Source organism: Accipiter gentilis, chromosome 25 (genome assembly GCF_929443795.1).
Source record: "Accipiter gentilis chromosome 25, bAccGen1.1, whole genome shotgun sequence".
NCBI classification, from domain to species: domain Eukaryota; kingdom Metazoa; phylum Chordata; class Aves; order Accipitriformes; family Accipitridae; genus Astur; species Astur gentilis.
Window position 1 is genome coordinate 15,037,071 of NC_064904.1, and position 24,215 is coordinate 15,061,285.

Below are 24,215 nucleotides of genomic sequence, written 5' to 3' on the forward strand. Positions count from 1 at the left end.
TACTGACAAATGGCTTGGGATACATAGCTTACATGAAAAACTTGCATTATGGCAGGGGAGTAAGAGGTGTGGTTTAAACAATCCTTTTCCTCTGCACCAGAGCCACAAAGGAGGAAGATGAAAAGGGGACATTAGAAAAGGTGATATGACAGAAGACCTTACAATACCATTTCATTGAAGCCTTGCTACTGTGATCTTAAAAAAGACAGCTAAAAGCAGAATGCAGCTAGTCACACACTGATTATAAATCCTAATTAGTAAATGCTAATTGGTGTCTTATTCTACACACATGTGACAAGAAGCAATTATTACTACCTTGGTTCTGCAGTATGAGCTCAAAAGTTTTTCACTTGCTATCTTTTCCTAGGATGAAAGCTTCATGCAGAAATATCGAATGATGTATCAAGGTCATTACTGTAACTAGTGACTCCACATACTTCAATTTTACAAGACACGCATCAATTAAAACACCCCCACAAAACTATGCGTATTTATGGGTCATACTTAAAGAATGTCCTTTCAGTCAGTTTGGTTCCAAGAGTGGGGCTGTTTCCCACTGCTGCACACAGTCAAGTATTTGGCTCCTCTTATTAATGCTCCCAAAGAGGAGGAGATTATTTTTCCTGTCACATCTATCATTCACACGTGTTCTTGGCACCTGACTAAATCAATATTCTGCCTCCCTAACATTTTTATCTTTTATGGACTTGCTGCATCAATTGGAACAAACAGCCCTTTTGATCATTTCTGCTTTTCTTCCTAAAATTGCCCTGTGTCAATCTATAGTACACAAGACAAAGGTAGAATTCTACAGGCAATTACTTTGAGAGTTGAGAGAAGCACGAGAGCACGTGCTACACGTGTCTGGGGACAGGGAATTGAAATGCACGGGATTTTACTTGTTGCCAAGTCACATCAGAAATATGCTGCAGTGCCAGTCCCCCACAGGCTGAGGTCTTGGCATTACTGATTCCCAACTTCCCTTTTCCCGCTTCACGGTAGTGATCTAAAACACAAGTATACCAAAATAGCTCACAGAAAGAGCTGGTGACCACTGCTGCTGACAGAGCTACTTAATATGCTTCCAAAATGTATTAAGTCATTATCATCTTCATTTCAGTGCTGGGAAAAAGAGGCACAGGATGTACTTTGCTCAAAGGTATACAGCAATTCAAGGCAGAGAAGGAGAGGGAACAGAGGAACTGGGAATTCCCAGTTCTATGAAGTTCCCTGACCATGCAGGCACCCTTCTGAAACAACCAAAGTCTTAAACAAAAAAACCCAACCAACCAAACAAAAAAAAAAGCTTTGCTGAAATCAAGCATCCAGTTCTTAGGAATGCTACATTGGGCTATAAATAAAAAAAGATTTTCTAAGTTATCTGACTGCAGTATCTCTTCCAATGTCTGTGAACTACATGTGCAATGAGGCTTTGTATAAAGAATTACCTCTTCCATGGGGATAACTTGACAATAGCCACCACCTGCAGCTCCACCTACAGAGAGACAATAATCAAATCATGCAAATAAAGGTCTCTCTAGCCCAGAGTAGTATTACATGTGTTTGCTTAATGGCTTTAAGAAGGCAGCTACTGTTGAGCAGCTTAGTTTAAATCCCAGCACAGCACTTGAAGACAACACTGAAAAACTTACCCAAAGTTTTTATTTCTTAAAAGAAATGCAATTGTAACTGGGAATTATGTAAAACTACAATGCAGCAGAATAAAACCTCTGAATGCCATCTTTCCCCATTTAGTCCGACTGCAAGCAACAGAACAGCTCATACCTTTTATACCAAAGGTTGGCCCCTGCGAAGGCTGCCGAACACAGGCAAAGACATTCTGGTGAAGGTGGGCTCCTAAGGCTTGAACAAGACCAACAGTGGTGGTGCTTTTTCCCTCTCCCAGGGGAGTAGGAGTTATCCTTCAGTGAAAAAGCAGAACAGACACAAATTAAACCCTTCTAGTGGGTGAGATTCAAAATACAGGGATAAAACAGTCACCCAGTGATTGCAGTTAGTACCAATTCAAATTCTGGATTGGGTCAGACTTCAGCTAATCTTCATCAGTTTGAAACTGGAATGAGATCGGCAAATCAGCACATACCTGCCAAAAAACTTCATCTGAAACAACTTGCTAGTTACCGTTGAAGGCAAGCTACTAGACTAGGAGAACTTTGACTACAATCCAGTCTGCTCTTCATAACCCTGACCTGCAGACCACAGCAATTCATCTCCTAGAGAGAAATGTTAAACTACATTCCCACTATTTGCCACAAGAGACAAATCTATTTCCCAAACCACTAGATCTTCAGTGTAATTTACTAAAACCCAGAGCACCCCATACAGTCACCTTACCAAAAGACAACGACAAGCCATGCTAATAAATTTTTTTTCACCTTGACATCATGTAAGTGGTGCCTCAGTTGAAGAAGTACCTACCCAGTAACAACAATGTATTTGCCATCTGGCTGGTTCTTCAGCCGTTTCAGAGCTGACAGATGAACCTTGGCTTTAGTTTGGCCGTAGAGCTCCACCTCATCAGGGAGCAGGCCAACTTCTTTTGCAACTTGATCAATGGGCTTGAGTATGCAAGACTGCGATATTTCAATATCACTTAAAGAAAGAGAGCAAGGTCAATTTATAAGCCAAAGACTTCTCACAAATTCTCCACTTCTGGATGGCATAAACTACAAACATCTAATCTATATTTTAAAAGGGAAGCTTTAACCCCTCCTAGTTAACTGAATCAATCCCACCAATATTGGCTACATTAGAACAGACACATCCTCAGAGCTGCCTTTTTTTTAAAAAAAACAAACCAAAACAAGCAACAAAAAAACCCGCACCAACCCTTCCCCTGCTCCTCCTACCCCAAGAATGCCTTTTTGTAGGCAATGTGTTATGCACCCTTCTGATATTTTGTGTATTCTCAACTGCTCCTTGTGGACTTGACAACAACTCCTACTTCAGTATGCTAGGTTTTTGCCACGTCACTGAAAATTTTCCAAAATACAAGTATCTCACTATTTGCTGAATCAGCAAATATCTAGCTGGCCTAAAGAACCTGTGGAAGTCCATGTTTATGCCTTAATATTATCAGGATGACTGAAGCCTACACTTCAACATATGTTACAGCATCACTGTTGGTTAGTTCTGCTCCCTTAGGAAGGCCTCACTGTGCTTTCTCTCTACTTCTCTCCAAACTTCAACGCCAGCTACAGTCTGCGTACATGGATGCCCTGTATTATGCAAAGATTAGGAACAGAAGTGAATACTATACTGCATGAATGCTGCCAGTGGCTTCATTTGAAATCATTACCTTGGAACAGGCGTCTTTAGGATAAGCTGGTTATATTGGATGTTCCATTTTCCAGGCTGGAACTTCTCCAGAAAACGCTGTGCGCTCTCTACCGTGCTCTAAAATAAGAATGAGAAAGCATTATAGCAACCACAACTGTATGAACCATGCTGGTTAACAAAGAGACTCAAAGGTTTTCCCTTCCCATCTGTCTCAGTTGGGGATTAACACAAACTGCTTTGACTAAAGCATTTGCTAACAATCCAAAATGAGACTCTGCTCGTAGTTCTCTTAAAAGAAAAAAAACCCCACCCTATCCATCTATCCATCTACCTATCTATCTTCCAGCATGCTGGATTTTTGGAGGTATTCTCTGCCAGCAGGATTTCTTAAGCAAAGCAGGAAACAGAGGGAGCTGGCTTATACTGTTACTCTCCTCCTTTTTACCCAATCACCCAACAGATAGTTTTAGAATTACAGCCAAAGCACTGTAAGACAAGCCCGTTTCTCACCGTTTTGAGAGAACACACTCAAAAAACAAACCACACTCAAAAACCAAACCAACCCCCCAAAAACCCAACCAAAAAACCCTCTGTCCTAACAGTTCCTTAAGGTCCATCATCTTCCTCAGTTAACTGAATCCAAATTGTTTAGACTAGAAGTTGGAAGTCCTAACTAGATCTCTGTAAGAGCAAGAAGGAAGCACCAGTTGCTTTGGTAGTGTGCTGATGGTCAGCAGCAACATACCCCAAAGGCAAACGTCAAGGAGATGACCAGCAGCCTCAGTCTGCCCACGTACCTGCATTAACATGGCCACAGTCATAGGCCCAACGCCACCAGGAACTGGGGTGATATAGGAAGCTCTTTCCTTTGCTGTACTGTATGCCACATCTCCTACAACTCTTTTTCCACTGGCCTTTGTGCTGTCTGGGGATTTACGGAAAAAGTAAGTTACACATCACATTTCACCAAAACAACAGAGGCGGCAGCAACGATTGAAGCTGAAGTCTTTTCCCTCATTGGAGTAAACAAAACAGAAGCTGAGTACCCAGGAAACTGTAAAGAAAGATAAAAAGTTAAAACAACATCACAAGATGAAGCTGTTATCATCATACTTCACTCAGAGAGTGCCAACAGCTCATGCAACGTATCTTCCCGTTAAGTGCCATTTGTCCTCAGCCAGATAGATCTCCCTTTTCTTGAGGATGTAAGTATTTGCTCAGTGGGTGGCACATGGCCTACAGGACAGTGTAAAGATGACTCTAAAACAAAGGCAGGGGGACCAAAGCACAGACTGAGTCTTACATCTTTGAAATAATAAAACGCAAATGGGACATACAATAGGGAAGTCACCTGAACCATCCTCTCACCACTCCTGCTGTAGTGCTCTGAAGGATTAGTACAGCTTCCAATTTGAAGGAGATACAAACCAATGGTCTAGATGTAAGTGAGAGAAGAAACATGGCTGACTTGTTCCAAAAACCCAGGTTTACATTTGCTCTGTTCCATTTTGGAGGACATCTAGGCCTTACTATTGAATAAAATCACCTGCCTTTACAGAAACTGAGGACAGATAATGCTGCGCTTTTCAATTACTCATTGCCGTTCTAATGATGGGCTGGTAAATACTGCAGTTCACAGAGATCAGAGTCTTGACAAAACAAACCTCACAGGTGGCTTAAGAGAGCTCCAGTAGAATAATCCCCTTTCTCTCTGGCAAAAAAAAATAATGCTGTATCCTGCTGCACTACATGACCTGACAATTCAGAAGCAGATACAGCACTTTTTACCAGTGGTGACCTTTAAGGTCAGCCATAAGGAGAGAAAAAGACAAAAGGTATTAGTAAACTAGCACAGTCATCTAAGGACCTTGCTGATTACAGACACAGCATATCAAAAAAAAGAAAATTTAAGTTTCTACTGGAGTGGCAGATTCTCATTTCAGATATGAGGACTCTAGGGGAACTTTTAAGCAGTGTGAAAAACCTGAAGATAGCAAAAGCAGCTCCTGCCAACACTAATTTTTAGCTGCATTGTTACTGACAATTAGCAGCTTGGATGTTTTGCTGTGTTTGTGTTTTAAGCAACACTTTTGCTCCCTAGAGTTCAATATCACAGTTGTTTGACAGTGTTTCTACAGCCACTGTCAGCTTTGCTGCCTGAACTGTGGACCAATCTGACCTTCCAGCCTAGAGACCAGTTTAATTAAGGTTGCAAAAGGCTAATAACAAAATAATATTTTCTTCCAAGGATGCCAAGCAGGCTTACCAGCCATCCCTCGCCAGGAAGACTCCAGGCCCAAGAATGAAGAAAACAAGTGATGAATTAGGCACTCCAAACACAAACAGCCTAATCTGTTACACAGACACAGTGATGAGCACAAACCAAACAAACCCCCAGTCCCTGCATCTGCACCTCACGCCAAGCACTGCTGAGCACAACTTAGGAGCTATTCAATTACCTTTAAAATATTCTTTTGAAGGAAAGCTCACATACAACACTTTCTACCTCTCCCCATAATTTCACCTTCTCAGTATTCATCAAGCCACTCTTAAAAAAAACACAGACAAACCACAAACTAGTTACAGAGAGAATCAGTGACACTATAACCATTCCCAGTGCCTGTGTTTTCTTTGGTCCAGCAGGTACTCTAGCCAGCTGGAACACGTGAGAGAGAGCATCCAAGGACTTTGAGATCAAAGAAGTGAAGGACATGCCTACACATATGGAATGAACAGGTATGATGATCTCCATCTATCTCCAGAGACGGCTGCATGAGGGATGGCCTCAGTGCAGATTCTGGACCTGGAGCTAATTCACAGTCCTACTTTCACCAGACAAGGCCTGGGAATATCCACCTGACTTCCAAGCAAATTTGCGCCAATGTACGTGCAACTGTAACATATTTCTGGTGGATGACTACAAACACACAACACAATACATGACCCTCATCTGTAAAACATGAGACCACCTGCCTGCAGTCTGCTTCTTTTTCTGACACCACTGGGAAAGATGTTTCATGAGGGATCGAACACAATCTGATCTTATAGGCCTGTGATGCCAACTTGATTCCCAGTACATAAAGATATAAACAGAACATCAAGTCAAGGCTTTCTACATCTTTCTAGCTCCTCTGGTGTCTGAAGAGCATAGCACCAAGATCCACAGAGGCTGATCCTCCTTTGCTGCTCTCATATCCCACTGTTCAAGGTTCCTTATTGGCTAGGGCTGCAAAATCCCATAGCAGAGGAGGACTTTGAACAGGGTTGCTTCCTCCATCAGGACTCAGAGAGGGACACTCCAGAGACTATGCCATCTCTGGGAGTATCCTCTGTCTGCACTGCTCTCCCTTCCTGTAGCAGAGCAATTTCTACAGGCCTGGAATAAGGCCTTCAGAATATCTGCTGAACTAGCCCTCCAGCTGCAGCAGTGGGGAGAGAAAGACAAATACAATCCAGTTTGGAAAGGGAATAAGACACACTTATCTGCTCTCATAGAGGTTTCAGGAGATCCTCTCTTCCTCTCTAATTGGAGACCTGGAAGAAATTCTGTTCAGCTGTAGTACGCATGAGGACAAAGCCAGATGTGCGTAAACTGCCTATTCTAGCCTCCAAACTGGCAGCCTTGGGAGTATACAGGCTGCCCTCCATTCAAAAGCACAACAGCAGCATTTGCATGGCACTACATGGCTATAACTTTTTTAACTCCAACTTGGCAAGCCTGCATGAAGTTAATGTCCTGATATGTCAAATCATATTGGGATTTGCCCATACAGGGCACCCTGACTTGCAAAGTGTAGGCATACCCAGAGATTGCTATGTCCCGCAGCTGCAACTCACATCTACACCTAGGAGGCACCTAGCTGGGTGCACTTACAGCCATGGTAGGATGTATGGCAACTGTGCTATTTCTCTCTCTGCCACATTCAAAGCACCATCACAGCTAGCAGCAATATTCTATCTGTACAGTGATGTAGCTGGAGAGGCTAGGAAACCAGCTGCCATTCTTTCTGTAGCATTGCAATTCCCACAATTCTGTCACTGATTTCCCAAAAGATTAATCTGAAAACTTTTTTGCAACCTATCAGAAGGGAAGAAAGAGGCAGGAAAACTCAGCAGCTTCAGAAAACCACAGAAAAAAAGGCTGTGGCATCCATCATTTTGAAATCTGACAACTGCCATGGTACTCTACCAAGCACTGATTAGCAAGTCTCACAACGCCATTAAGTGTATTGCCATGCAACACTGACTAGGCTGGGTGTACAAGAAGCTCAGATCTCAGGGCACTGCCCAAGGCAGACTAATTGCAGAGAAACAGCGATGTGTCCTCAGAGATGCTGTTCACATCAACCCTGAAAAAAAGGTCATAACCATCATATGTCAGAAACACAATGGTAGTTTTATTTGCAACATGTTTGTGGGGGAGCCTCCAAACCATTCTGCTTCATGCAAATCAGCAGTGACCTTGTGGTTTTTGGCAAATTGCCCAAGTTTGGGTAACTTGGCACATATACATCAAACAAACAGCAACAGCAGATGACTTTTTAATTTTAATTAGACAAAGGACTAATGCTTTTAAATGCAACTCAATGTCATCTTTGAGGAACAAGACTGCTGAACAGAAATTTCTTTACATTCCATTAAATAATGGCAACAAAATGACTGATTAATTATGAAAACTACCTTTTAAAAGCCTTGTGGGCGTAGCACAGAGATAGTTGGATGGTGACTAATTTTCCATATCATTCAATATCTGTAATTTGGATTTTAAATTAGATGAAAACAGAAATTGCCAGACTGTCTGTTCCTCCTTTACAAGGAAGGTGTAGCTAAGTGAAATGCTACCCTAAAATCCTTTTGTTAAAGCACTTCATTTTATGCCAGAGCCACTGTCACCAATACTCTTGCAGAAGCTGCTTTGTTTCAGGACAACAGCCATTCAAGCCTAAGAAGTTAATGTTGCAGTTCAACAAATCCACAACTACTTTAAGGGACTGCTTGCCATTTATGTATTTCAAACAGAACAGCTTAATCAGATCTAACTGCAAAGCAATGACAGCAAAGCTGTGTGCTTATAAGTGACAACAGCAGCAAGACTTCACTATGTAGTTAGGGCAAATTACATGGATATTCTGTTGTAATATTTCCTAGGCCTCTTCTTTACTCTAGTAATCATCAGCCTCATTGAAAGCAGAAACAAAACTGCCACTGATCTGCTTTGGGACATTACTTCAGGCCAACTGTTTTTTGTATTCTGGCATCTTCAGAGGTTGTCACCATTACCCAAGACAGAGTTTAAAGATAAAGAAGTCCACATCCACTAGAAGCACCAAGGAAACAGTATCCATGTACTTACTTAGCAACTGCATTTATATACAAATAAACACATCCCCACTCTTTATACATTACCCACGCACCTGGCACATGGTTAATTCCACAGTCTATTACGATTGCACCAGGTTTGATCCATTCACCTTTTACCATTTCAGCTTTACCAGCTGCAACCACCAGGATATCAGCTTTACCAACCTACAAAAACAAAACCAAATAAACAGCTCTGTATCACACCGGCAGTGGAAGAACGCAGGAGCTGCTTCAGCAGCAACTTAGATCAGCTTCAACTGCAGTGAAACTGTGTGCTCACCCATTGCCATCGGAGGGATGGAAGGGTGTCAGCAATTAAAGGTAGCTAGCAGTTCCTTGGCAGGGATAAATCCCTGCAGCCAGAAATTATAGCCTATTTTCACACTCCTACCCTGAAGTATTGCTAGTCAACACTTCACAACCTCCTTTGAACTTCTCCATGATTCCCAAGTAGATCATACAGACTACTTTTAGATAAAATTAAAGCCTTTGCATATTCTTATCTTCCTCCCTTCAAATATTCCTGCATATTCAGCTGCTCTTTTCAATGCTAGAAATATACCCAGCACTCATCAGACAGCAGCCAAGAACAACCCCTGCACAGAACTCTAAGTGGCACCTCACTTGTGGCAGCACTGTCTTGCGGTTTTTATGTCCAGGGCTGTGTGACATGCAACTCCAGGGAAAGCTGATTGTAATTCAGCACTAATATTCATTCACATAGCAGTCAGTAAATTTGACAGATCTGGTCACAAAGCTTGTGTTAGAGACTCCGACTAAAGCTTCTCATCAGTTCTTGCACTGCTTCATTCATGTCTGCTTAGGAAGCTGCTATCCCTTGGATTTTTTTCTTTTAATCTTCAAGGGAGATAAACTATTTTTAAGATTTCATTAAGAATTAGCACTTCAATTGTTAATCAACTTAATGACAGTCTTATTGAACAGTAACTCAATGCCATGAAGCATTGCTGTGTTTCTGATCTTCTCTCTGAGTTATATTCAAATACACCTACCCCCTTTTCAGCTTTAATACTTGCGTACAGAGCCTGGCAGTGTTGATTGCTCTACAAAATCAAAGTAGGTGGCAGCACAGCAACACGCTATTTCTGTCACTCTCACTGCTAAAGAGAAAATGGTACCAACTCCCAGTCACAGAAAATAGACTGAAAAAAAAACAAACCCAACTGGAGAAAACATTTGGCCTAGCATTTCCCAGCCATTAAAGCAAAAGACCACCTAGCCTTTTTGGAAAAAAATAAAACCATATGCTGTCTTGCAGGCCACTACATGAAGATTAGGAAGGGATGGTTAAATTCTCAGCACTTGCCCAAACAAAACAAAAATAATAATTTTATTGTTATAATTAAACCCCTCTAATTAAGGGCCAAAAATAATCAGGATCCTATTCCAGTAGATGTATTTACACAACCATGCAATGAACAGGACTGGGAAACTGTTTCAGATGAAAGACAACCCAGACCCAATGACTTAAGAGTAGCACTACACCAAGCAGTAATGTGCAGCAGGTAACTACAGCCTCATGCATCCAGCCTGTCCTTACCTCCTCAGCCAGTGTCAAGGTCTTTGAATGGCAAACGGTTACTGTTGCATGATTCCAGAGCAGCAGGTCATGCATGGGAGCACCAACGATCTTACTGCGACCAACCACTACAGCTCTTTTCCCTGCAACCTGGATGCCTGCATCACAGAAAGTGAGGAGAAAGTAAAAATAGGTCATTGTGTATCCTGGTACAAATTAACTCAAATGGGTCTGGACTCTTTTGGTCAGTTTAAGTCTGGCTACTATTTTTCTTCTGGGCTGTGTGTGATAGGAAACTGGAGTTGGGAGGGAGGAAGGAAGGACCATTTTAAAACTAGTTCTTTTACTATCTGAAAAGGCAGAGATGAAATGTGGCATCTCAAAAAAAGTTTCAATGTGAAGCGCAACCTTGCAATGTGCATAATTTCTCCTCTTATTGAAGACTACTGCAGTAATGAATAATGGATGGCAACCTCCTTACCTGTCTGCCTGATGAGTTCCATGCATCCTTTTGGTGTACAGGGAATAAAGCAGTCTCCAAGGTCGCCTCTAGAGAGTTTCCCAGCATTGATGCTACTTAGGCTGTATTTTGAAAGAATAAAGGCCAAGTAAGACTCTCAGCCTCATGATCAGCATTCAGAAGAAAAAAAATAAAATAGTTTCTTTCTGGAGCAGCTGTCATGCTCTCCAGGGGTGAAGTCAGATTACCCATCTACATCCTTCTCAGGTGCAACAGCATTGGTTATTTTTTCTGTATTGATGGGTTTATCAGAGTCAAGTGGCAGCTGCACTATAAAGCCATGAACAGCAGGGTCTCCATTCAAAGAGGCAATGCACTTGAGGACCTACAACAAGTAAAGACCAAAAACCTAATGGCCGTTAAACTGAAATATGACTGATGCAAAGGAAAAAGCACAATCCTATCTGGATTAGCAGACACACACAGTATGTTTAGTTTTTCCACCCAAGAGTATAAATGACTCACATTTTTTATTTTTAGAAATATACCTGTTAAAGTCTCTAAATTTTACATTGTAGTGGTTTAGTTTTCTTTTAAAAAATAAAATAATCTCAGCAGGTTCCAGGTTTTTTTTCATGAGTTAATATTTATGGACAAGCAGTCTTTTTTTATAAGATGAGAGAGCAAATACAAGTTCACATCTTGAGCTCAAAACCAAAATTATGTTTTTTTTCATTATTGGCTGTATTACTTACATCAGCTTCTGTTGCTGTGTTTGGCAGTTTTATGTGATTGGCACTGATCCCAATCTGCAAATGAGAATACCAACAAATGATATGATTTCGGAATTGATCTGGCTATTCTCTCAGTCCAGCCCAGCCACAGCTACATTCTGTCACGTTTCCCAGGTCTATCTCCTGTTCCTGTGGCTACAGTCCTATTATTTGGAAATACCATCAATGAAGAAGAAGAAAAAAGCTGAGTGCTTCGCTTGCTTAGATTGGTTCATACTTCAGCTGTCCTGTTCACCTTCTGACATGAACAACATCATCTGGGCTTGACAGCATACTGCCTTGAAATGCCAGCAGAGAAGATGGCAGCTATCACCTAGGGAAACAGGGACTCATCTACGTTCTTGGCCCTGCTGTAGCATGCAGTGTACCACTCAGTGACAGATGCAATGGAACTGCAGGTACAAGATATTCAGGGAAGATAAGTGCATGGCCACAGAAAGGAAAGACAGAGCATCAGCACTTCAGACACACATAATCTAGGAGATGATCACACAAAAAGTGGCACCAACCCACACTGTTGTTACAGGAGTACCCCACTTGACTGTCAGGTTACACACCTATACTACTTCCTTATAACAAGGAATTCAGGCCAACATTGGTTTCTCCAATAAGAGCAAAGCTTAGACAAAACTATTTGATTTGCATCTGTTTTTTCATACTCAGATTTGACCTAATGTAGGTGGGTAAAAAGAAATATTAAGAGTTTGGGCATTACCTCAGCAGCAGCCTTCAGCTTCATATTAATGTAGAGGTTTGAATCATCCCGATTTCCAACCTAAGGTTGAAAAGACAGTTGAGTCACGCTGCAGTGTAGAGACCCAGTCAACAGCTGAGATGGGCTTAACCCTTAGCTTCCTTGGCTTCCTTTGAGCTACACCAAGGAGACAGAGGTATTCTTGAATAACTGTAAAACACACTGATAGAGGCTATAAGTAGCTGGAATTAACAGGAAAATTGTCCTTTCAAGTAAGAGGCAGCTAAAGACAAGTTGTCTGATCTCCTGCATAAACACTATTTACACCTGTTGAAAATAGAAACACAGTGGTCTCCAAAACAGAAAATACTGCCTGCTATCTCATCTGAGAAAGTCAAACCTCTAGCTAATTAACATGATCAGCAGGTGCTGATAACATCCAATTATCTGATTAAGGCTTTCAGAAAACTTGGGCCTCTTTGATACCCAGGAATCTTAATTTTATGCACATATGTATGCCCTGATGGAGAGATTTCTTCCACTGCTGTTTTGTACCTTGAGAATTTTCCTGCCAACCCCGCACCCCCCCCCCCCTGCCCCCAGCAAAACAAGAACAAAGCAGTGCACCAAGAAAGCAGCAAATGGAACAAAAGCCTGTAGTTTTTGGCAGTACTGGGTGACTACAGTACAATTGTATTTCAGAATACTACCTGCAACATCCAGTATGTTCTGTTAAAGGTAATACTCCTTGTAACCTTAAGAAAATAAGGGACAAATAAGGAAAAGCTGATAAGCACCCTGTTCCCTGGTACTTGGGAGCTATCCCTGGTTCCCACCAGAATACAGGCTGCAGGGGTGACTGCATTACCTGATCACCCAGCATACATTAGTTGTTCTTTCCAAGGGTTAGACAAAGGGGCTGTCTCCCCTTTAAAGTCTGCTGGGTTTAGGAAAAGGTATACCTCATACAGGGCGGAAAAGAAGAAAGAGAGCAGGCATCAGATGTCAGCAAACAGACAGCATATATTCTGCAAAAGAGGACATTACTGACTACAAGACAAAAAATAAAGATTAACTGATCTACTCTTTGAGCTCAGAGGACACCAGATACCTCCCAAGAAAACAGCACATATTGTGTGGGGTGCTACATATCAGGAACAGCTAATTGTCCTGACTTAACTGAAAAATAGACAGCTGAGCATATCAGTATTAGGAGATGAACTCCAAGCCCAGACCATTTGCTGGTTTACAAAAGTGTCAGAGAGCCAAAGAGCAAACAGGTTGTAAAGGACTCTGAGACAACCCAGGATTGAAGAGAACACAGGCCAACCAAGAAAAAATTCCAATAACACTAGAAGACAGCAGTTTTTGAAGACAATTTACAAGGTCAGCAGTTCAGCAGCTTCCATCAAAGTATTCCTTACTAGTTTTTAAATAAAACACCTTCCTCCTTCCTTCTAAACACCTGAAGACAAGTCTTCTGTAGAGATAATCTTCTTAAAGCTAATGGAAAAGAAAACCAGAAAAAAAACAAACCACAAACAAATTTGTTCCTGGCATTGAAGAGGACGCATGGTCTTTGTATACTATAGTGGTCTCAGCACTGGAATCCAGAGATGGGAAGAGCTCTTCAGGACCCCAAAATACTGAATAAGAACAGAAGCCACTTCTGTAAGCAGCCACGTTCAGTCCATCAATCCTTTGTGGCCACACAGTTCCTTCCTGCTACATGACACTTGCTACTGCTAGTCACCTTCTGATCCAAGCACAAAGAGTTTCCATTTTTTACAGCTGCAAGGAAAGAACCCCCACCACTTTAATTCTGCCAAATACAGGCCAAAACCCTGTACTTATGAGTCCTTTTCTCCTCCCCAAGAGTTTCTGTGTAGACTTTAGCACTTACTCACACTTCTGACAGACATCAAATTTAGCAATGGGATTTTCTTCCATTCCCTGCACTCAAAGTGTTCTTGGCCAAAGGTGGTTTTGTTTGCTTTTTTTGTTTCTTTTTCCCCTTGCCTCTCCAAGTTCTGACATAACAGCAGACCAAATCCCTTAATAAACACCCCATTTCAAAGATTTCTGGTACAAATACATCTCTGAAAGCTGACAGGCTTTGGGCTCACACAAATGCAGAGACTTGGAATACAGTCTACAAGCACTGCTTCCTCTTAACAGGCAAGAAGCCTATTCACCATTTCACAAACAACGCTCAGAGAACTGCAAGGGTCTGATGAAAGAAAAAAAAAAAAAAAAAAAGAATCAACCCCAAAATGTTTCTGCACCCAGGTACTTGGGGAAAAGACATCACAGAACTGTGTTACCATCTCACAGGGAACTCTGCTATTCTATGCCTTATAACATGTTACTATTTGCACATCGATCAGCTGTGTACTTACCATTGCAAAGCAATACAGATTTTCTATAGTTGTCATTAAGGAAAACAATACCTGCAAAATTGCAAGTCCTGGTCTGAATCCTGGGAATTTCTCTTTCATCTCAACAACTTGCTGCTTCAGTCTCTCCCTCACTTCTCTGAAGATGGAAAGAAAAACAACAAAGTAGAAGTTAACCAAGGGCCTGAATTCTCATACAGTGATAAGTCAGGAGTTGAAAAGATGACAGATGGGCAGACTGGCAAGCACATACTTATGCCTTGAGTACACAGGTCCCAGCAATCTCCAGATAAGATTAATGTCCATAAATCACTAAGACACTTTGGAAGTTTCATTCAAACTTTTTTTTTTTTTTAAAAAAAAGTCCACATTGTGCTTCTTCACCCTCCTCCTCACAGTCTCATAAGATACAAGGGTAAAAAAAAAAGTACAAAATTTGGCATGGAAACTCCTGGGATTTTAAAATCCCTACTCAAAAGCAAAGCCTCTTTCCACATATGCCATACCAAATCTACCTGTCTTCCACAGGCACCAGTCAATATGGTCACACATGCTGTCTTGGTAAAGGATAATGAACCTACAGTGGTAAAACCCTAGAAAATTGCTAAACAAACAGGAGGTACCCAAAGATATACCCCTTCTACAGTTGGTCATTACTATATGCTTCTATTTCCTGCCTGCTTGGCCTAACCCAGGCTAGGTAGGCTGCAGTCCTACACTCACCTTCCTGCCTCCAGTCTGCTTCTGTGCATGCCAACACACATTCAAGAAAATGCCCCCAGTCCCAGATTCCAAACAAGGCAAAGATTTCTCCATGGGAGCAGGAAGGAGAATGGGAGGTGGACAGAGGTGAAGCAGGGAGGAAAATTAGCTAAACCCCGGTACACAGCTCAGATCAACTCTTCAGTGAAGACAACTTTAAGGATACAATTATTAAAACAAATCTTTGAAACAGAGGCATGACAGGATTCACTTATTAGTTAATCTAGCCCAGTTGTGAACTCATACTGAGTTTACTATGCAATGTTTTAGAGATAACGAGTAGCCATCACTGATAAATTAGCCACAGACAGCTCAAGAGCCACTGTCACCACCCTCCCCAGCCTTGCAACCCTCTCTAATTTCTCCATCGCTGTCTGGCCTCACCAGACATGATCCTTCACCAGGGAAGGTGGTGAGGAAGAGGTCCTGGTGCCAGGCCCAACATACTCTTTCAAATTTGAAATTCTGCCAAAAGCCTGGGTGCAGCCCCAGCACCACTACTCTGTCTCCTCACCAGAGGCATTCGGGATTCAGAAAGAACTGGCCATTCATGCCCATCTGATGGGCATCTTCCCTCCATGGAAGGAGGCTGTGGCACTTCACTGCATGTGTAGGAGATACTCAAGAGGCAAAAGCCAGGTAAGCAAACCTCACAGGACACTAGAGGCTTGACAGGTCTGTCCTCCTCCATGTGATCTCCAGCCTGTGTCCCACCCACTATTCTCAGAGATGAGAAGATGCTACTATCACGTTTAGCAAATCTGCCCTGCTCCAAATGCCTTACCGTTTAAAACACAGATGGTCTCCTTGTGCTCATCTACCCTCAAATCAGTATCACAAGGTCTGCTACTTCCCAAGTAGAACCAGACTTCCCAAGACTGGAGGAGGTGCTGTTGGTGCCAGTTCATTAAAAATTCAAACAGCAAGGGTATGAGGACAGAGTAAGTAGCTGATGCCAGCTGGGAGGCTGCAATTCCTGCCATATAGGGAAATTCCAGGATGACAGATAGCTGGTGAAGCCAACTCTACCCTGCAACTATGAGCTCCAAATCAGAAATGCCAGAGGCAAGAAGAAAGGGAAATGGAAGCAGCACATGGCTCTGCTGCAACTCAGCAGCTCTGATCCCAGAGGACAGTTGTAGCTGGCCCAGCCAGAAGCAGCCCTGAGGCTGTTCTAAGTCCCATCTTGGGGAATCACACAGCCTCCTGCTCCATCCCAAATCATGCATCTCACCTGGTGCCCCCTGAATCACATGGTCAGAGCTCTGCTGCACCTGAAGAGCAGGTTCAGAGTATTTATAGGTGTTTGCATCTGGCCAAGCTGTTCAAAGTCTCTTAACAAGCTTCGGTTAAATAAATTGTTTGCAATTTTACTTAAGAAATAGTAGTTCCTAGGCTTCCTTTAGCTATTACCTCTGTAAAAGACTTGACACAAAGTCTGGCCTGCTATGACACTGTTTTCTGGACTCATCAGCCTTGTCCTAGCAATTCTTCATGCTGAAGTGACAGAAGTTCATCTGCTGTGTAGCAAAATCACCAACTGCCTCTCCTTTCACTCCAGCTGTAAGCCCCTAGAGAAGGCACCAAACCTACTGCTGCAGACACAACAGGACCTGAGCTCACGAGCAGCCTGTAACAACACCACAGTGATCTCAAGAAGCATCACCACTGTGCATGACCTCTGAGCGGGTGCTGCAGGCCAGCTCTTTGAGGGAGCTATTTCTGAGAACAGCCTCCAGTGTTCCGGTAAGAAAAGCACAGCACTGGTTTGTGGCTAGCAAAAAAAAAAGAAATGCAAACAAACGTATCATAATTTATGATGCAGTTAAGCCCTCTGAAGGGACAGTGAACTGGAAAGGGTCTCAGCTCTGGGTTCTACTTTTAATCCAGTCTTCTCAGTGGAGGAGAAACAAGCCCACCCAAGGGTCTAGTTTTCCTCTGCGAGGCAGGGCTGTGGCGTGCTTTCACCCCCAGCAGCCGTGACTGTTCACATATTACGATACTGTCATTTTCTGTAATTAGGCGCTAGCTCACTTCCCCTTCAGTTACTGAAGAAAGGTAGCATGCACAAACACATGAAGTGGTGCTGCCAGAGCTGATTTGCTTTAGGAGCCTTGAATCAAGAAATCACTTCTTAGACAGCCATCTAGTGTTAGGTACCACTGCTCTCTAGTTACCACAAAAGCCACAGGTGCAAAGGTTTGAGAGAAAAGTAAGAAAAAAAATAATCCTTGTTTTATCTCCGCAGACTTACAAATACAAAATAATCTTTGAAGCTAGCAGCTATTTAGTGATACAGTTTGCAAAATTCTATTGTGGACTTCAGGTCTTCACAAAGATAAAAGTTCATGTTGATAAATTAACAACATTTTTGTTTGCCGTATGAAAACACTTTGAAGTCTTCAAACATAAATTTGCAATTGTCCATGGCTGTTCCTCCAAAAGCCTCCCCTCTGACGCTAAGATCCCTCCTGTGCCCACATGCTCTTCCACAAACAAACTCATACTGCAAACAAGGGTCCAGGGTCCACACAGGTTAAGGACAGCACACGGCTCTAAGCACACAGTGCAAAAGCCACCTCCAAACATTAAAAAAAACAACTGCTAGCCTTTCTTTCTCTAGACTGCAACAGTGGCTGAATTTAAATTAAGTGAATTTCCCAGAACAGCAAAGGACAAACCACACTCCTCCAGCCCTGTTGTAAATGGAGAGAGATGCACAGCTCCCATGCTAGTGCCTCCTCAGGCAGACCCCACCACTACCCCTATGTGATTATATACACACAACGGCTGGGGTGGCTGTGGTGTGAGCATACACGTCACCATACTGAAGATGACGTCAGGCTGTGTTTCTGTCCCTTCTCTGGGTAGTAGGGCCCTAGGCCTATGCGACTATTGCGAAATGTATGACCTGGCAAACACCTCCTTCAGAGACGATGCTCTAGAAGAGGTCTGCCCCCAAAGAGGAGGGTTTGGCCTCACTGCCTGGATCACAGATTTCCCAAAAGTTTCAGAAACATGCAACAGAAGTGCTCTTGCTGCAGCCCTCCAGAAATGGCTGTATAAGGCTCATAGTCCTCCCCAGGTCCTGCACCATCTTGGTCAGGGCTGTGGTCCCTGTAGCCATTCCTCCTTAGAGCATGCAGCACTGCCACTGCTCACTTTCTGTTGCCCCCATGAGAAGAAAAGAAACGAAACTGGAGAAGGGGAAGCTTGTCTCTCCACACTGCAAACCTCCATGGCACTGTGTCCTAGCTAGCAGGACAACTGCTTTATCTTCAAATACTGTGAAGAGGCTACAAGCAAGCATGCCACAGAACATCCTATTGGCACATCAAAGAAGAGACAGAAAGGAGTCTCTCCTGGGGAGAGTCACAGGTTGGCTGTCCCAATGGAGTGGCACTGGAATGGGAACTGCCTTGGGAAAGTCTATCTGAATTGCTGCTGGTAATTTGACTGATGGTTGCAGTTGATGGAAGACACTGTTTAGAGAACAGAACTGGAATCTGTTCATAAGTCTCCTGCCATACCACTGCATGATCCTGGCACACTGTCATCTCATAGGGGAATTACTTGCTTCTTTCTACCACTTCCACACTCCCACAGTTTTTAACCACTCTTTCAGTTGTGTCAGCTCAAATGCTTGTCTGAGCACTCTTGAGGCCAGATAAATACATGAAGATACCTTTGCTTTTTTATAGGCTTTTTTGTCATGTCCAGAATGCTAGTCCAATGAGGGCCACAAAATGGCTGAGCTGATGAAGCAATCATTGTAGGGGATGGGATAGGCAGCATTTGAGGAACATCTCAAATGTGGCTGGCTGCCAACAGAACAAGAGAGTTTAAGTTTCACATAAAGCTGAGTCTTTAAAATTTACACAGAAGAGTTTGCCCCAAACATGAATTAAAATACCATGAACTGTCATGACCAGCTTCCCATGCTGCAACATCAGTCACACCAATCAGGTCTGCATCCCAAAACTGATACCACATACAACACCCAACTATCAGGTGATTTAATCAGAGGAAAACGTAAGAGAAACAGATAAGGACTCAATCCACCTTTGTGGGGCTGCAAGCACTCCAGACAATACATCTACAATGGTCTGTCTTCACAAAGAGTGATATTGAGATTTTCTTCCTTCCACTAAGGGGACATGGCAACCCCCTACAGGTTCTTTCCCTTAGGACTCCCCCTTTCCATGTAACCTGGTACCGATGCACACAGATGACAGCACTGTGGCCCTGCTGTCCACCAGACAATGTTTTCTCCTAGCTTGTAACCTCTTTGGAGCAGAGTCCCATTTTTTTTTTTCATTCTGTGTCTGTACAGCACCTAACAGAAGGGGTTCTTGCTCATATTTGGGCCTGCTTGGTGGTGCTGAGCAGTACTGGACCACAGAGTTCACTTTCTAGGTGTGAGCTAGCTTTATCTCCTCATCAAGTTTTCCTTATTTGTAGAGACAACGAAGCTCTCTCTTGAAGTATTTATTCTCTTTATGTGTTTCACAAAAATAGAATGCCACTATCTACCTGATTTTTGTTTAAATAACTGACATGACTGAATTAGGTATTTTTTTCACCTCCCTTTGGTGAAGGGGTGCTTGGTGACAGGAGAAGAAAGTTCACAAAACTTAGGAGTTTTGATTTCAAATACTCACAGAAACTCAGAATTATGTAGTTGTAACACTACTTGATTCATTCACCTCACCTGTTAATACTTGACTTACAGACAGTTTTCTCAATTAAAGGATAAAATAACAAAAAAAGCCCCCCTGAAAGATAGTAACTTAAGACTGCAATTGAGTCAAGTCAGAAACTCTCCCCTTCTACAACAGGCAATTCAGTTGAAAATTCCTAGAAAAAACACATGCCTATCACTGCTTCTGCTGCCAGACTCTTGGCCTGGGGGCAGACTCTGGACAAGGAGAATCCTCTGGACCAGCACTTCTCTAGAGGATGTGGAAGAAAGGGACAGGTATCTGCAGGGCAGAGAGCCCATTTCCTTCTACCTCCTTCAAGTACTCCGCTAGCAAAAATCAGAACTATGTAAGGCCCACTCCTGGAGAGCACACGATGGGTTTGCTATACTGGACATAAATACAGCAGAAATAAACCAACTGAAGGAGGGCAGCTGTACAGCTGCAATTATGTTTCCATTTCATGTTGTCTTCTGGTCAAGATTTGAGGCCTTTGGAAAACAGGTTTCAGCCAAACACCTTGGAGATGTGCTGGAAACCAAGTAATCCTTTCTCCTGTATGTGTCTATTAAAAGCTTATGCGTCTTCCAAGCTATTTCCACAACATCACAAAGGTCCTCATCTCTGAAAACAGCTGTCGATGTAATACGGAAAACAAACAGAAACAAAAAAAAATGCCACCACTGTATCTATAAGCTGAAAGAAAGAAACAAAATATGCACTGCAAAGGAACCTTGAAGTTTTAAGGTGAATGCTCAGAATTCCTCCAAAACACATTCACTGTAATCAAGCTAGCATCCTTCGAGATTTCTAGTCACTCTAAAATTGCAATAAACATATAGCTTGAAAGGATCTACTACGCCTTAGGGGCATTTTCTACCCCAGAAAAAGGAAGCCTGCAGTAGGCAGATGACCACGTACCACCAGCACGACATATATGACATGCAGAATGCGCTGGCTTCAAGACTGCCAAAAGCATAAGGTGTAGGGAAGCACACAAGACTGAGAGACTGCAATACCTAAGTGGTACTGGCCCAAAAATTACCGGGTAAAAAATATGCGAGGAGCCTTTCGTCATGGATATTGAAACTCAAGACACATTAGGCCTACTTTTCAGAAATGCTCCACTGTCAGTTGGCTGTAGATGCGTCATATGCAGCAATACTTAACATCTGGTCTAACAACTTTTCAGAGATTTCTTAGGACCATTTCAAATTTACACTTTCTGTCCAAATCCCCTGGTTATAGAGAGAAGGTACAGAATGAACCTACCTAAACAAACCCCATTTGCACAGAGTATCACAACAAAGCATTACCTTTTGCCAAACACTGCGTTTTCCTAGAGTTAGTGACATTTGTTTAGCCTTCTTGCCAGATGTGTATGTATAGTAGAAGTAGGAAAAATAAGCAAACTAAAAAGATACAACGCAGGGTCACCTATACTCAGGGCTTGCCAGCTGAGTAAAAGCTAAAAAGCAGAAGGAAGCCTTTTCTTCCAGGGTCTGACAAACCTTTCAAAGAGTTGGACTCCCGTGAGCATTCATCATGACATTATCCAATACATGGATTAATTTATTTTGCTTTAAAAAGGGATGACCAATGCCTGTACAGTATGAACACAGAGACCGTACCCAAAGCACAGACAGGTTCCCGACTCCTGCTCGTAAAGCATCCCAAGAGCACCGCATAAATACACAAAAACTGTAAGTCAGCTGGCCATTTCACACCTGCCTGGGCGCTCATCTCAGCGCAAAGATGCTGAGCGAGCGATCGCAAGCCGCTCTGCAGGGCTGATGCTGGACGCGGCCACTGAGACCCAAAGCAGACGCACCGCTGGGTTTCTGGGGGGCAATGCAGCACGACAGCACTTTAGGTTCTCCTGAAGAGCTTTAATACCACCTCCATTTAATAACTCTTCCCAGTCAGGAAGACGTAAGCTTTGAATGCAACGTAGTGAAAAAGCTTTAGGGTGTCTTCAAACCTGCTTCGTCCCGGCAGACCCAGAGCAAAGGCCACCACAGCCCCATTCTCCCGGCCAGCAGGGCTCGGTCCCCCGGGGCACCCCCAACCCGCCAGCCGCACCGGTTTCGTTCCCGACCGCGGCTCCCCACAGACTTTCCCCGCCCCAGGGGAACCCCCGCGCTGCGCTCCACAGCGCCGGGCGCTCGGCGGGAACGAAGAGCGGGCGGGCGGGCGGGCAGGCAGCCCACCCCGGGTTACGTACGCGGAGACTATCTTGCCGCTGAGGATCTCGGCGGGCGCCATGGCGAGGGCGGGCAGGCAGCGGCCGAGCGCGGCAGCGACTCCCAAAGCGTCTGCGAGACAGGTTACCCTCACGGCTGCCCCACTCCGCGCCTCACGTGCCCCCAAACTTTCGGCGGCCGCCGGCCCCACCGCGCAAGCGCTGCCCCCCGCCCCGCCCCGGAGGAGGGAGGAGAAGGGGCACCGGTGGGCGGCCATGGGCTCCCCTCACGGTGGTGGCCTGGGGGTGGCGGGCGCGGTGACCCCTGCCCTGCCCCTCCCGCCGCCGTGAGGCGCCCAGAGCCCACCCGGCGCTGAGGGGAGCGGGGCTGAGCGGCGCTGCGAAATGGCCGCCGAAAGGTCGCTCGTAGAGGCGCCGCTGCTGGCCCCGGTCCTTCCCGCCGCCCTGCTCTGCGGGGAAGGGGCCTGGGCGGCAGGGTCGGCTGCAGGCGCCGGGAGGGAAGGGCGAAAGCTGCCCTCGGAGCTGGGGGCTGAGGGGCTGCGCGGTGGTGGGACACTGCCCGCGCTCCTGGTGGTGGGCTCTGCACAGCAAATTACTAGCTGTGTCTCTAAGAAAATTGCAAATCAGTGTAAGAATAATCTCTGTGTTTCATGTGCTGGGGTCGTGCTGTGATACTCCTCAGTCATTATGCAAAGAGTGATTTTTGTTCGTTAGGATTTCAACACATTTGTCCAGCTTAAAACCACCAAACCGGTGGCTAGCCAGTGTATAAAGAGGGCAATGAAGAAGAGGGTGGGATTGTGGCCTAAAGTTCATAGGAGTTGGCAGGAGTGAGAAACAGGTTCCTAACGGTTGCCTTCAAGGAGTATACTTGAAGCAGGTAATCCAGTTAGAACTGTTGAAGGTGTAGATTCCTGCCAGGCAGCTGCTCAGATCCATGCAGTCCTCTGTGTGTGCTGTTACTTACGTGAAGAAGACTTTTCCTTATTCTGCAGGCCAGCGCAGACATTTCAGGACCTTGCAGAGAAAGTCAGCTTTCAGTGGTTTTCTTATATACGGCAAGTAAGTGATGGGTCCGGCCAACGCTGGAGATGGGAAAAGCAGTTAAATGTCGCGGAGGCAGATGTGGTCGGGGAAGATAATGCCATGACCCAGTGAAGTTAAAGGAACTCATCAGTTTTTCCTGCTGATATCTAGCACATGGTTAGAGAACGGGTCCACAATTCAGTAAAGCGATGATAAAAAGATCAGGGACAGGGAACTGGCAAATTGGGGTGGACCCACAGCGTTAGGTTGCTGTTGGGGAGTAGTAGCACGTTCCTGTGCCTGCGGTAAAGCAGACCTCGTACTGTTTTGGGATCTAGCCACGTCTACCACGTGTGGTAGCAGTGCAGCAAAGAAACAGGATAACACCACTGCAAATTAACAAGCTATGGAGAATAGGGGTTGGATGCTACAACAGCAGTGTTCCCGCTGAGAATCTGAGACTTAAAAGGCCTGTGTGAAGTGCTTTCACGTAGATTTTTGCTTTACATAGAATGCAGAGGTTTGGAAAAAGAAAGTGCCTGTTCCAAAGAGTTTGCTAAGAAAGCATTCAATCCTGCTAGTCCATAATGTAATCAGCTCACAAAGGGATTTGGGGAACTGTCAGATTTTGAGAAGGGAGAAGTGTAGGCCTTGCAGCTTCTGCCTAGGGCACAGAACTATGAGGGAGGAAATACGTGGGCCCTTCTGTTTCAGAAGCCTTAAGGTTGCTTCTCTGGTGTGCTAGGAGGGCGGTATAAACAATACATAGTTTGAAACTTCCCTGAGGATAACGCTTTTCTTTGTGTTTCCTTTCATAGCCTAACAAGCGTCACCTTTTCTGCTTTTTCTACTCAGAGGAGAGCTTCCTACCGCAAATGGTTAAACCACCTTAAATTAACAACATGTTGTAATTGTAGGATTAAAGGTCAGAAATTTAAAAGCGACTTGGAAAAGAGGAAAAACTCTGCATTTGGGGGCT

At 43.9% G+C, this 24,215-nt stretch overlaps 1 protein-coding gene across 2 annotated transcripts in view; it reads right to left on the reverse strand.

Moving 5' to 3' along the window:
• MTHFD1 (methylenetetrahydrofolate dehydrogenase, cyclohydrolase and formyltetrahydrofolate synthetase 1) overlaps positions 1-24,215 on the reverse strand; it is a 127,468-nt gene that overhangs the window by 20,150 nt on the left and 83,103 nt on the right. The window contains exons 1-13 of one of the 2 annotated variants that reach the window (XM_049828827.1): positions 22,232-22,340; positions 14,600-14,684; positions 12,171-12,230; positions 11,417-11,470; positions 10,910-11,046; positions 10,683-10,783; positions 10,223-10,359; positions 8,715-8,826; positions 4,098-4,225; positions 3,320-3,417; positions 2,440-2,613; positions 1,786-1,922; positions 1,449-1,495 (exon numbers count right to left, since the gene is read on the reverse strand). In XM_049828827.1, the coding sequence (XP_049684784.1) occupies positions 1,449-1,495; positions 1,786-1,922; positions 2,440-2,613; positions 3,320-3,417; positions 4,098-4,225; positions 8,715-8,826; positions 10,223-10,359; positions 10,683-10,783; positions 10,910-11,046; positions 11,417-11,470; positions 12,171-12,230; positions 14,600-14,684; positions 22,232-22,272 (1,311 nt within the window). In that variant the 5' untranslated portion in view covers positions 22,273-22,340. Of the gene's footprint in view, positions 1-1,448; positions 1,496-1,785; positions 1,923-2,439; positions 2,614-3,319; positions 3,418-4,097; positions 4,226-8,714; positions 8,827-10,222; positions 10,360-10,682; positions 10,784-10,909; positions 11,047-11,416; positions 11,471-12,170; positions 12,231-14,599; positions 14,685-22,231; positions 22,341-24,215 lie in introns of those variants that run through there. The other variant, XM_049828828.1, reaches the window with a different exon arrangement.